Below are 14,440 nucleotides of genomic sequence, written 5' to 3' on the forward strand. Positions count from 1 at the left end.
TATATTTTATACTGTACTCTTATAGTTAATATAGAGAAAAGAAAATATTATTAAGAAAATCATAAGGAAGAGAAAATACAATACTATAGTGTATTTACTGAAGAAAATTCTCATATAAGTGGGCCCGAGCAGTTCAAACCCACGGTGTTCAAAGGTCAACTGTATATAACTGAAAATGCTTTCCAGTGAGAACTTTCCACATTTGCAGTGGATGCTGCCAACAAATATTCAGTGTGAAAAAGAAACAGAGGCAAAACAAACACTGAAGTTACAGCAGCTGAAGACACATCTAAATCAACTGCTGTTGCATTGGAGGGAATAGCACGGAAAGCACAGGTAAGTTCCATGTGTAAGTTATTCAGCACTTGGAAAGAATGACCGGTGCCCTGAATCCCAAGTGAAAACTAGATGGGCTTCTTCACCTGGATTGCTGTACCATCCCCCATTCCCTCGGACTTCCCAACACTCTCTCATTGAAAAACAGACTCAACTAGCCTAGTGTCACTGTTACTGGTATTGAGAGAAAGGGGTTGAAGGGTCAACCAACCAACCATCAGATAGTCATGGTAAGCACCTGTTGCGAGCGTAGACCTGTGCTCTATGTGAGAAATACAAGCATGGCCCCGGTTTTTCACAAGATCCCTGGCTAGATAGAAAAAGCAAACACATGAACCGTCTAAAAACACAATATAGTACACAAATCGTTGCTAAAACTCGGTGATGCATGTTCTGACCCGGAGGATTTTGGAAAATGGGTCAATAGCAATGGAAACAACTGGCGAAGGCATTGCGGCAACCAAGCCAGCTTTGAAGGGCATGTGGAAAGGCATTCTAAGAAGGACAAGCAGTAAGGCTGGAAGGTCGGAGAAGGACTTGGCATGGAATATGTGGAAGCCAATGGAGAGTAGGCCTCCAAGGAGCTGAGGAGCCTTATTCAGAGTTATAATGTGATGTCCAGTAGGACAAGAAACACTTCCAGTGAAGTGGCAGCTGAGTGGCAGTAAAGGGGAAGAAACAAACATACATTTACAGCTGTTTTTGGCTACATTTAGTAAAAAGGCAAGTAAATATGCACTTAACACCTAGGAAGCACAGAACAGTGTCATAGGTGAATGAATTCTATGAGCTGTACAAAAGCCATTTTAAAAAGTTAGAACACTTTAATTGCGAAACTTCTGACTAGCTCTGTAAAAATACTGCACCACACAAGCCAGAGTGAACCTGTTCCAACGATTCAGATATTGTAACTTCTCTGCTCACAACCCTCCAATCACTCCTTGTCTCATTGAGAATAAAAGGCGAAACAGCAGCTTGGATCCACCCTCCTGCCCTCTTCAACTCTGATTGAGGCTACCTCACATAGCAACACTGCCTCCTCGCCGTTCCCTAGAAACGGCTCAGGACTCTTTCCGCCTCAAGACCCTTGAACCCACTATTCTCTCTATACGGAATGCTTGTGCCCTCTATCTCCACAGGGCTCACTCCCTCTCCTACTTTTAATATTTACTCAAATGTCACCTTCTCTGAGTGTCTCCCCTCCTCCCTCCTTCAACCCCCACCAGACATTCTTTATCCCTCTTCCTTGATTTACTTCTCTCCACGGCACTTATATTCAAACACAGAGTATCATTTACACCTCAGTCTATTATATCCCAATCAAATATAAGCTCAAGGAGGACCAATGTTTTCACATAGTCTGTTCAGAGATAATTAGAAGCATCCAGAACAAGGTCAGGCACAAAGTGCTCAATAAATAGTTGTGAATGTTGAACATGCCTGCCAGTGTTCACAGGTGCTTGTTAGAGTAAATTGAGCCACATAATGTATATATATATTTTTGTAGTCCAAATATCTTTTTCCATTTTGGCTTACAACACCATTCAAAGGTTTCAAAAAAAAAAAAAAATCCTTAAATTTTGTTTCCTCTTGAGCCAGTCTGTCAGAGTAACACACACTCCAGCTGATCCCGAGTCTGACCTGGCTTGGGGTCCCTGCCAGCAGTCTGGTTAAGATGTAATCTGATGTGCTCAGATAGCTCCATTTTCTGTCTGAACAGAAATTTTAATTGCACAACTGTTTGTGAAATCTTTGGGCAAGCTGGCCCTTGAAAGAATTTTCTTTGTTTTTGTTTTGTTTTATTTAAACCACAAACTCTTGTAACCATAATAACTTTAGTAAGAATATGCTAAGATTATAAGAAAAGGGACCTCTAGTCCACTGGATTCTGTCCTTTGGTCCCCAGCTGGCAGGGCTGGAGGCCACGTAAAGGACTTTGAGCTGAAACAGTGGAGAAACTGCCAGATTAGGGGTGGAAGACTGGGGTGCGCAGCAGAACTGCACACCACGACTTTAACTCCAAATGCGCACTCCCTTAATCTGAGGGCAGAATCAACTGTGTAAAGAAATGCACTGAAAGTCTCAAAGCAATACTAGATTTAATTCTTCTCAATCTTAAAAAACCCTGCACCATACAGAATTTATAAGAGACATATATCTGGGTGTATGGCATGAGAAGGAAGCAATGTTAAAAAAAGATAATATAGGCAAAACTATAGAAATTGGAAATCACTGAGTTTAATACATGATGATTTTCAAGGGTAAGCATTAATTGTATGGGGGCATGCTTCTTCTCATGAGATATTTTGGGGTCACTGACAGAGAAATAGTGACCTGAACTGTTTAGGAAATATTAAATAAAAAACTGATTTGCCATAAACAGGCATTTTGAATATACTGGTGTTCTCTGTTCAACCAGTCCATGTGTGGAAAGGTATGCATTTATTCTGTACTCCAGATTCAACCTTTTCAAAGGTCAAGTGACAGTTATTCCAGAGCAAGGCTATGATCAACTTTCCCTAGTATACGTGTAAGTCTGGAAATTGCTGTCTCTGTAATTAGACCTAAAGAAATATTTTTGTTTTTCTTTCCCTTTTTTTCCCCCCTCCAGACAATCTAATACTCAACCATCTTTTTCCAAAGGATAATTTATGTATCACTATAGTTACGGGCATGCATTTTTGTTCTAAGATGCAGACTAGATTTTAGAGGATATCAGTAGCACTTTTTTTTAGAAATTTTATCTGGCTCAAGGCTGTCATCACCTGTGTGAAAACTCAAAGAAAAGTACTAATTGTACTGAATAAGAAAAACTTCTCAATTGTTGAGTATTTTCAAGAAACACATTCTCATCTAAAATAAAGAATGCCATTAGATTCCCCAAAAGGCATCAGACTTTCCTGAAATAGGTGTCAATGAGTTACTGTGATTGGAAAGTGACACCTTAGGAGGCCCAACAGGTGGGGAACACTTGGGTGTGAGTCATTTGCATGCCCGTATATAACTGTGCAGAGGGGAGCCTGATAACTGTGCATGCTAGACCTGATCTGAGGACAGGAATTTCTGGATAAACAATCAAGAGTGTCTAACAAATGTACATTAATCAAGGGCATTTGCCAGGCTCGTAGTTTCTTTTTTCTTTTTTTTAAAAATATTTTATTTATTTATTTGACAGAGAGAGAGACAGACAGCAAGAGAGGGAACACAGGCAGAAGGAGTGGGAGAGGAAGAAGCAGGCTCCCAGCGGAGGAGCCTGATGTGGGGCTCGATCCCAGGACTCTGGGATCACACCCTGAGCTGAAAGCAGACGCTTAATGACTGGGCCACCCAGGTGCCCCAGGCTTGTAGTTCTAGCCCCTAAACCACATGAATTTAAGCAAGTATGACTTTGCCTCAGTGACTCAATCTAAATGGAAATGTCTGGCTTCTCCTTTTTTGGTTTTATGTCTTTCCTCAGCTATTGCAGTTTTGACATAATTGGTGGAGTATGCCTGCGTATTTGTAAGTTATGTTTCTACCACACTCAAAATGTCCTCATGCCTCCCCGCCTTGTCTCCCCACTCACTTTGTCTTGATTTTCAAGACACACAAAAATACTTCTCTGAAGCCATCTTTTCCCTGCCCCTGAGGCAATATTTACTACTTCTCTGCATAAGCACCCTAGAATACTAAGCATTCCTACCTAGAGTACCTTTAACATTTTATCGACTCAGAGATTCAGTCGGTTTTATTCTTCAGTGAACACAAAAACCTGGCACATAGTAGGTCTATAACAAAATCAGATGACTGACTACCTAACAAATTTGGTTAATCCTGGGGGATGCAAAGTTCTCTGTCCTCATGCCCTCACAGTAGGGGAACACAACTCATAACTCAACATGTTTAAGAAAGTGTTAAACTCAGAGAAATAAAGTTCATTAATTACTCGAAAAAGTCACAGACTATAGGGCCAGTAAAATCTCCTTTCTCATATTCTTCTTAGTGTGGATGGTTCATCACTGTCAGTGAAAAGAGACTTTATTCTCAGACCACTTAGCCTACGACGCTATTTTAGGATTGCCAATTCGTGCTATGACTGTGTGTAGGGCATACAGTACCCCTTCTTCTGTCACTCAGGATGGCCGAGCCAGTCACCATCCATTTAATGCCTGCCCATTTCCCCTTCATATTTTCTATTTCATCTTTCTTTACTTTCTATTCTCGTTGCCACCATACTTTTTTTTCAACCCTTTAATTGGTCCCTATCTCGAATTCTCTAACCCTTCTAATACCTGGCATAAAAAAAAAAAAAATCTGCAGGTAAGAGAGCAGCCTCTAAAGTCTGATTGCTTAGGCTTGATTCTTGGCGCCTCCTCTTCTTAGCTATGCATCCACAGACAAGTCACTTCATCTCTCTGTGCCTCAGTATCCTCATCTGTAAAATAAAGCTGATAACAGTACCTACCTCAGAAAGTGACTTGAGAAAATACATGTAATGTGAGGAAGCAGCTAATGGATGTGAGCAGTTACTTCTGTCGTAGCATTGTCCTCTGAAAACCCTCCAATTGTTCTTTAAGTGTCTAAAGTATAACCCTCAACCTGAATTACAAACACTAAATAGGTTTGGTCTTGATTTACCTTTCTAATCATCTTCACTTCTCTTTTTTTTAAGATTTTACTTATTTATTTGACAGAGAGAGAGGCAGCGAGAGAGGGAACACAAGCAGGGGGAGTGGGAGAGGGAGAGGGAGCAGGGAGCCTGATAAGGGACTCAATCTCAGAACGCTGAGATCAAGACCTGAGCCAAAGTCAGACGCTTAACAACTGAGCCACCCAGGTGCCCCATCTTCACTTACTTCTAACCAGAACTGAGAACCTACTTTTGCAAATAATTTGTGCATTACTAATTCAATCACTGTGAGTACCATTTTCCAGAGCTGAGTTCTTCCCTTTCTTCAACTGTCAGAATCTTACTGTTTACCTAAATCATGACCCTTCCTTTCATTTTTGTGATAATCCCATTCCACAAGGACTCTTCATCCTTCAAAATCTGGAAATTTAGTGTCAAAAATCATCCACAGAGATTGTTGATTAGTACCACATGCGTGCATCTCATCTCCCACCCAAGACTCTAAAGTTCTGGAGATGAGAGTTTGCTCTTCCACCGCCTCTTGCTTTTCTGCCCATGCTCTAGCCAAGAGTATCTCTTCAATGGTTGTTATATTGTAATCCACAAAATTGTCAATGTTGAGATTCTCAATGGGATCTCTGATGACAGGGTGAATTCTAAGTATTTTGTTTTTGTTAACATCAAACTATGCATTGCATCTTAAAAAGGAATAAGAATTTTGTTTAGTAATTACCTGTACTGGCTATTCAGAAAGAGAAAAAAATGTACTCTCTAACACTAAATATTTTACAAATCGATTGACCACTACCAATTTTGTTCAAATTCTCACCATTTGTGAATCATGGCAATGGATGCCCAGTCTCTCTGTCTCGTTTGGTACGCCCTCCTTCCATCCTTTTTCCAACTCCCAATGCAATCCTCATAAACACAGATTTTTTGTTAAGACTTACATACTTAAAAATCTTCTCATTGTCCTAAAAATGAAGGTCAAATACCTTAGCATGATGGCAAAAACCCTTAATAATCTGGCCCTGGCTCTCTCTCCAGACTTTTGTGCTCAATCAGTGCTGAAACATTTCCCCCAAAACCTCATTCTATTTGACCCTCCGTGACTCTTATCTGTCTTTTTCTTATGACTGAAACATCCTTTTTTTGCATCAGAATCGTGGCAAACTCATACTTGTCCTTCGGACACAGCTAATGCTTTATCTTTCCTGTGGAGATTCCAAGACCTCGCCCAGGCAGAATCCTCTATACAAAGATTATAATTTGTGTATACTCCAATTATTGTCCTTCTTATACCTCTCATTTAAAATGTGCCATAATAGAGATTTACCTAATGTGCTCTCTTGTCTCACCTAAACCACTTCTATTCTTCAGAAATACGGTATCATGGTTTGAAAGGACAAAGGTCCTGGATGTAGACAAAGCAGGGTTTGGATCGCAGACAACAATAGCTAACATGCACTTATCACATATTCTGTGTGAAGACCTGTCCTAAGTGCTTTTTATGTATAATTTCTTTAGTCTTCAAAATGACAAGATACATGTTGATACTCATTTGCAGATGAGGACACTGGAGAGCACAGGTCACTTGGAGCATAGAACCAGTGGGTGGTGGAGCCAGAATTTGAGCCCCAAACACTTGGCCACAGAGTTAACATTCTTAACCCCCATACAGTCCTTTAGCTAATTACCCTTTGACTTTTTCATAACTGAGAAAGGAGGGTAAACTGACTGTAAGAATTTGATTACATTAAAACCAGTATCATCCACTTCATTGTTAGTATTAAAAAAAATGATAGTCTCCCACTTTTCTTTCTTTTCTTGTGGTTCATTTATATTTAGAAGTGGTATGCATTTACTTGGCCTCCTGGGTAATATGTGTAGTCTCTGCCCCCTTACTATTATACCTTTTAATCCTCAACACAGTAAGAAAAAAAAAGAAGCTGTGCCTTTTCTTTCTTATTCCTCCTTAATATCAGGTGTGTACCTCTGTCAGAGGAAAGAGGTTGGTCTCATTTATCTAATTGGGAAGGAAAAGCGGAATTTCTTGTAACTTGTTTCAGTTCAATTGATTTTATGTAATTGTAATACTAAGTAATTCTCTGATTGAAACATTTATCTTAAGGGCTTATTTACTTACTGCAGCATGTTACAAGCAATTAGTTATTGATATAAGCAGAAGAAATAAATATGTGGCTCAATAAGAATGAAGAATAAAATGTAAGTCAAAATAATTTGACAGTTGAATCTACTTATTAACAGTGTAGGCCACAGAGTAAGTCTCTTTTACATAATGTTAGCAGTACACTTCACTACATACCATTATTCATTGTTCCATTAAAATTCAACAGTCAGGAGGGTAAGTAGGAAATGATCTCCTCAAATTTCAAACAGACGATAGGCTATAACTCTATCATTCAGAAATCTAGACTTGTTGATCAATTCTACGAAAATCAACATTACATATTTGAGAAACTATCTGAAATTCTGGTCAGCAAATATGAAGAAAATGTGGTGCCACCCACACTTCTTTCTAACATGTGCAAGCTGAAAATGCATATCTTAACTCACATAATTATTCTAAACAGAAATGTCAAAATCCCAATCAGCTGCTTCAGAACATTGATTGCCTAAATATACATATTTAGCTCCAATAAATTAAGAGTTTCAAATTCAACATTAACAAGGTTGACTTGATTTTAAAAGCACAGCATACTGTGATTTTGTGTGTGTGCAAGTGAATATGTGTTTGTATATCATATTATGGCACATTCTCACATGAAGTGCATATAAAAGTCCATTACACATCTAAGTCGTATTTTAGTTAGATTCTAAGAACACATGCTAGGTTGTTTGGAATTGAAATAGTTTGACTACATTAAAACCAAAGCTTATTCATATTGAAACCTTTTTTTTTTCTTCAAGCTGCTCTGAAATGGAGGGCATAGTCTCAGAAATTTAATTTATTTGTGAATTTGAATTGGGATTTACATAATTTCTCTCCTCACTTTATTTTGAATTTAATCAGTTTCAAAACCATTAAAAAGGTCTAAACACACACATCTACACCCACACAAATGTGATGGAGCAATACAATTACTCATGCTGTTCTTGAAAACTAAAGGGACTTGTATTACTTTTTATTAAACAATTTCACTTTTGAAAGACTCTATGGTCTGTTCTCCTTAGTCACTTCCTGATAGTAAATTGGGGACTTACTGGAGGAACACTGGTAATTTTTAGGTTATTTGGATACCATTTAGACTAGATTACCTCAGTGCCTCATCTAATTTACAGCCATCTTTAACTCAGATTTTAAAGTTTATAGGTTTTGTGCTGAGGTTACCCATATTTTCTCATGCTCTTACGAGGTGCAGGAAGTTGACGGTAGTATCAATAAATACAGAGAATATGTCAGTCACCCAAGGGTATGCAAAAAATGGGAAAGTTGGTGCTTAAATTCTTATCTTCTATTTCCTAATTTCATGAATGATCTTTCCACCTCAAATCTTCGTTTTTCACTATATTTGTACTCTCCTCCTGCCACTTTAACTTCCTAAGCTTTCTGTTAGGGATTCTACTAGAGAAGTGATTTTGATGTCCTAAAATGTTAAGTTCCGGAAGCATGTATAAGACTATAAGAATATGAATTTTAGAATGAAGACAATCATATCAGTTTCTTAAAGTCCATAAATGACAACGCATAATGCATTTATTCTTTTTCAGTATTTCATTCAAAAAGTGATAGGGAAATGAAATTTTATTTATTGGGATTATTTTCCTCATGAAATTTAAAAGTCATTAGAAAACAGAAGACCAGTATTACACGATGACATGAAAACAATGTTTTAAATCTAATGTCTGGAATATTCATTATTTTTAAAAAGTAAAAGCTTACAACTGTGGCTAGCAAAGTTGAACAGTATCCTAACCACAGGTCACCTTGCATTTTTAAGAACACTTACTAGAGCTTTCCTTAATATCATAAATTATCCTAACTGAAGTAAATTCTACATCGTTAAATTATTAGTAATAGTAACTATAACTTAAAATTAGAGTAGACAAGTATAACAAATATAAGCCATAGTAATGAACTAAGCAATATTACAAAGTACATGACCTTGTATTGGCATATAAAACATCCATATAGCAATAGGGCACTCTCCATAGCTTCCTGGATAACGGCATCTCATTGGAGCCATTGTATTTACCAAATATGTATGTGTGTGTGTGCAATATACATATTGTTTTAAATTTAAAAGCAATACCTCTCCCAAGGTAAAGTGTTTTTATAAGCTCACCATGTTACCACTGCAAAAGTTTACACCAATGTAAACATTTTATAAATTTTGTACATAATTTGTTTGGCTTTGAAGCCCAATTTGCCTTAGGAATAGGTAATAACATGTTTTAATTTTAGTTCACAGAGCAGGTTGGAGTAGTTTGGATTTTTAAAGCTTTGAAAATTGACCAGTAGTATAGAAATAATGGAAAGAACACATACAACCATAGGAATCAACCAAAACCAAGGATTACTTTGGAATCGAGGGGTAAACATCCTACTGGGGGAGATCCAGCATTTAATCTTCTTCATTTAGGTACAGTTCTAGTAATGGACACAGAAGATTGTGTCTGGAAGATAATGCAGGTGGGGAACCAGGAAGCACTAGGGAACGAACACACAGGAGGACCCAATCTTGCAGCACCATCCAAAGTACTGGAGTGGCCTGTGACTTAAGCCTCACTGAGTGCCATATTAACTCCTAGAGAATGAGTCGAGAAGTAAGGAAATCATGTCTGGAATGCCTTTTGACATGTGCCTACTGAAACTAAAGAAATAGAAGTGCCTGCAAGGCCACCAGCATTAATTTGAGTGTGGACATTTCTCTGAACCAATGATTCCTTTATGGTGTAGAAATAAATACACTTCACAATTTTCATTTTAGGTCAGAGGCAGTGCAGCTTGTGTTACAACTGAAAAGAGAAATACTAAAGATAAAAGAAAAAAAGGATGGTGCTGAAAATAAACATGTTCAGCAGCCATTGTCATTCAACTTACCCAGATGTGCTTTTCATGAGATGGAGAAGGATGGATGGAAAAGAAAAGCACACAAATGTTAATGGATACATTTCAGTCCAAAGAAAGCCATGGAATAAAACAAGAGCATCATTTCAGATGTGCAAAAGCTCAGATACGAGAAGACATGGTGTCTTTTTTATTTCACCATGACACATGTACTCACTGTGTCCAAAAGCATGATCAGGTTGAGGGCAGCTCTAACTGTTGACTAGTAAGTCTGTCTCTTGAAAATGAGCCACTCTGAAACATGCATGACCACATTTTTCCCAGCCTCTAGTATACCCCGGGAAGAAATCAGGCACTTCATTAAAGAACATTCTTTGCCTCAGGCCACTCCTGGCTTATTTTACAAATAGAAGCAATAACTTACAAAACAGTGCTAGATCCTCGTACGGGGATCTTTACATGCTTACTGGTAGAGCTCCAGACAAATAGAGAGGACCCCTGCAGAGGCAGCAACTTAAGAGAACACTAGGGTGAGGGTCAGAATACCTGGTTCTAGTTCTCATACACGATTTGGTCAAAATTACCAGCAGGTTCTGATTTTCAATTTCCTCACCTTAATCTGGGGCAGGAAGGAATTTTACATTCCAGGTCCATACTTTTAATATTCTTACAAATATAATAATAATAATAATTTTTATAGATAAGCATTTGCCAGTCTTCAGAACGCAAGAAAGCATAAAAGAATTCTATCACTTTTCTCCTCCTGCTATATTATTTCCCCCTCTGTTTGAACTGGCAAAATAAATGGTGTTTGTGCCCATTGAATCTCTTTCAATAGGAACATTTATTTGGACAGATGTTTATAAATGTTGCTCCGAGGAAAAAAACAAACTAGATTGGTTCACCAATATTACCATAAATCATCACAAAACAACATTGATTTAAATGTAGTTTTTGAGGTAGCCCTCTCATTCCCTGGATATAGTATCAGCACTGGGAAAATACGGAATTTAAATAATTCAACAAAAAGCCATGAGAATATTATTTTAAATTTTTCTATACAAGCATAATAGATTAATTCTTCGAAAAAATAAAGCTTTTACTACAACTCATAAAATATATTAAATACAACAAAATATGAAGCAGAAATTCATATCTCAGAAATTAGGCAACTTAGCGAGTTTCCTTTTTTATCGCCCAATCATTATAAAGAAAAGGTTGACGTGCAATGGAACACCCTGTACGTGCCTCATATAAACGCATTCATTCAGAGAAACCAGGTATTGTTTTATTAGCCAGGCCTTTTGGAGAATGCATATTCTTTGGCCATAGCTCCGAACAGCTGTGGGAAGCGCTTTAAATTTTTAACATGACAGAAACATAAATGTCCATACACACTGGCACCACCATGTCCTAAGACATTTAGGCATCATGTTTACATCGCACATGCAATAGAAAGAAAATTAAAACAAAAAAGAGATCGCTTCTAAGGGGTTAAAATGGCTTTCCTGTCAACATACCTGTGAATTCTTTGATGAACTCTTAAAAAAAGGCAATTTCTGAGATCTCTAGGAAAATTACCCAAAGTATTTGGGGCCAGTTATTCCCATGGACAAAATCATCTTTCGCAGCCTACCAGCTATCTAGGAATTGCTCTCCAATAAAGCAAGTTGATTAAATCTGCACACAGTGGATTATTAATAGTCCTCACATCTTCATTTGTCATTTTCAAAAATGGAAAACTTATACCAATAAAAATACCTTAAATATAAAATGTAAGGGAAATTATGAAAATAAATAGGAAACACAGATATAAGGAGACACTCAAAAAGTACTGCTTAAAGTTCTGATATATTTGTTATCAACTTTTGTAAGTTGTCTGATTCCTCAGAATTTTATGAACTTTCTTGTTCTCCACAATTAATTTAAAGCAATACCGAGCAGTTATCTCACTTTATTAATATTAAGTATTTCAGCTCATGACTTAAAAAAAATGTTCTGCAAAGGACAAAAAGCTCGAGTCATAAATGACTCCGACATATGTTGTGGGAATACAGTATAAATTCATGTCAGAGGGAATATATATTTGCAGTTTTTTCATCTAGATAAAGTGTTTAATTTTTCTTCTTTCTATATTCTTTCCTAAAAGCAGTTATTTACAATTACACATAACCTCATTATTCTTCTTTCCCTTCACTCCAGATTGTCAAGGTCATGATAATGGCAAGACAGATTCTGTGAAAAATAAATGTTCTTCAGTTAAAAACCACTGTGAGTAACAGGCAAATAACAAGTTTTAATTGACATAGAAAAAGAACAGGTTTTAAGCTACCACTTAATGAATAAGATCAAATCTAATTATTGGCATGTTTTCCTTGGGAACACCAGCCTACATCCAGACACAAGGAGATGTTACTAGCTAACGTATGTCATCGTCCAAAATGGGTGTCTGAAACTTTTCAGCTGTCTCACTTTAATCTTCTAGATCTCTTACTAAATGAATGGGCTTTTGCCTGTTTATGAACTAGTCAACTTTGAACGTTAAGACTTCAAATTGATAAATAACTCACATGAGCTTCGTATGTGGAATGTGATTGCCTCTAGCTTCTTAAGGTTCAAGTTGATGACTCAGAAAGATTTTTAAATCAATTATTAACACCCGATTAGGAAATGAACAGGTAGTAACTGATGTGAAAAAGTGGAATAAAGAGAAGATTTCTCTTAATAGATGAAACCTGACAGTGTTTAAATGCTGATGGTCAACACACAGAAGAGAGCAGAATTTGAAGGTATTAAGAGCAAATGCGAAGTCAGCACAACATGAATGAGAAACTCGGAAGAGATGCGCTCAGGCAGGAAGAGAGCACCCTACTTTCCTCTAATGAAACAGGAGAGGGACTAGGGTTAGTGTGTATTTGGCAGCAAATAATTCAGGGCACCCTGTTGGTTTCTTTTTTCTCTCCCTCTGAGGCAGACTGCAAGCTCATCTGCAGAAGATGCAGGTTTGAGGACAGTGGAGGTCTCTAATGAAAGTTGCATAGAATAGAAACAAGATTGGTAAGAGAAAAATATTGCAATTATTGGGCACTGCTGAGTTCCCAAATGAAGCTGGCTCAACTTCTTCTGCTATAACGTCCTCCAGCAGCATAGAGGTGTTCAAACGTAGACATCAAGAAAGAAAAGTCATTAGTGACTATGAGTATGATATGTGATACAACCAAATGATAGAGGAGCAAAAAAATTTAGGAATTTTTGAGTGTTGAAATTATGCACATGGAATCTAAGCTAAATAGGAAGCAAGAAGGGGACAGAAAGGGGCTAGTGTGCTGGGACACAGATAAAATAAATGTTTAAGCACATTTCTAGTGATTTTTATAAATGAAAGGAAATGGCTCAGAAGTTATTATCACACTACTTCAGAAATAACTTTTTGTTATAGTTAATATTGATTTCAAATAGCTAAAATTTGAGATTCTTGAGACTCTTTTAGAGAGGTTAAGAAATCTTTATTCTTCTAAGAATTTTGCTGTTCCTTTGCCTAGTAAATCTAACCTAGTCAGGCCCATGGTTAAAGTTGTGATTATGTAAAATCTGAAACAAAGACATTTAATCGTATTTTTGTATATATGTGCGTATAGAACAAACTCTAGCAATAAGATACAGATAATCATTGCCCTTCTTGGAACATGGAAACAAAGAAGAGAACCTTGCTTGATGGCTGGCTAATTTTAAATAACTGCGGGAAGAGACAGCATCTTCAAAGACCTTATGAAAAACCTATGCAGAACCAATATAAGGTCTTATATTTGTGGGAACAAATGGGGAGAATTCTTTCCAGATTAAGATGCCAGCATTATATTCAAATGTACTCTAATTAGTGACTTTTCTTTTAAAAAAGGTTAATCATCCTTGCTATTTGATACTGACTTCGTAAGTTTTATTGGCATGAATAGCCTAAGATTAATTCAATGCACATTTAAATTTCTTACATAGCTTATTTATAAGCGATCATTACTATTCTTGTATCAAACTTTGAGATATTATGTGTGGCTAATTATATTAAAAATAAGTAATCTTATAACACAGCTCCATCTTGTGCTTTGAAACTACACCCCCCTCCCAGTCTTAAAAAAAAAAAAGGTGCTTGGTTTGAATATATTTGTTGCTCTTGTTGAAAGATGAGATAGGGTCAGATGAGAAACTAGAAAATTCTCTAGAAAAAAATATGCTATCCTTTTCGAGTATAAAAATAGTGAGGAGTTCTTTTTTGATGCCCTATATACAGCATTTCAAATTATATAGGATACTCAAGGTCCAACTGACAGACGACCACATGCTTTAAATTGCAGCTTTACCCTGAGATCCCAAATAATTTAGAGGAAACCTGATTTCTGGAATCCAGCCTCTTGTATAGCCCAGGCCCTGGAAAGCTATGTTTCCTCACAGATGGAGGAAAATAGCAG

The 14,440-nt window shown here is 37.2% G+C and overlaps 1 protein-coding gene across 18 annotated transcripts in view; it reads right to left on the reverse strand.

The window, feature by feature from the left end:
- PPFIA2 (PTPRF interacting protein alpha 2) overlaps positions 1 to 14,440 on the reverse strand; it is a 479,196-nt gene that overhangs the window by 35,771 nt on the left and 428,985 nt on the right. For 9 of the 18 annotated variants that reach the window (XM_034643752.1, XM_034643745.1, XM_034643754.1 and 6 more), the window contains one exon: positions 10,011 to 10,019. The exons of the other annotated variants lie outside the window; for them this stretch is intronic. In XM_034643752.1, coding sequence (XP_034499643.1) covers positions 10,011 to 10,019 — 9 coding nt within the window. The remainder of the gene's footprint in view (positions 1 to 10,010; positions 10,020 to 14,440) is intronic. 18 annotated transcript variants of the gene reach the window in all.

This window comes from Ailuropoda melanoleuca, chromosome 15 (assembly GCF_002007445.2).
Source record: "Ailuropoda melanoleuca isolate Jingjing chromosome 15, ASM200744v2, whole genome shotgun sequence".
In the NCBI taxonomy this organism is placed as follows: domain Eukaryota; kingdom Metazoa; phylum Chordata; class Mammalia; order Carnivora; family Ursidae; genus Ailuropoda; species Ailuropoda melanoleuca.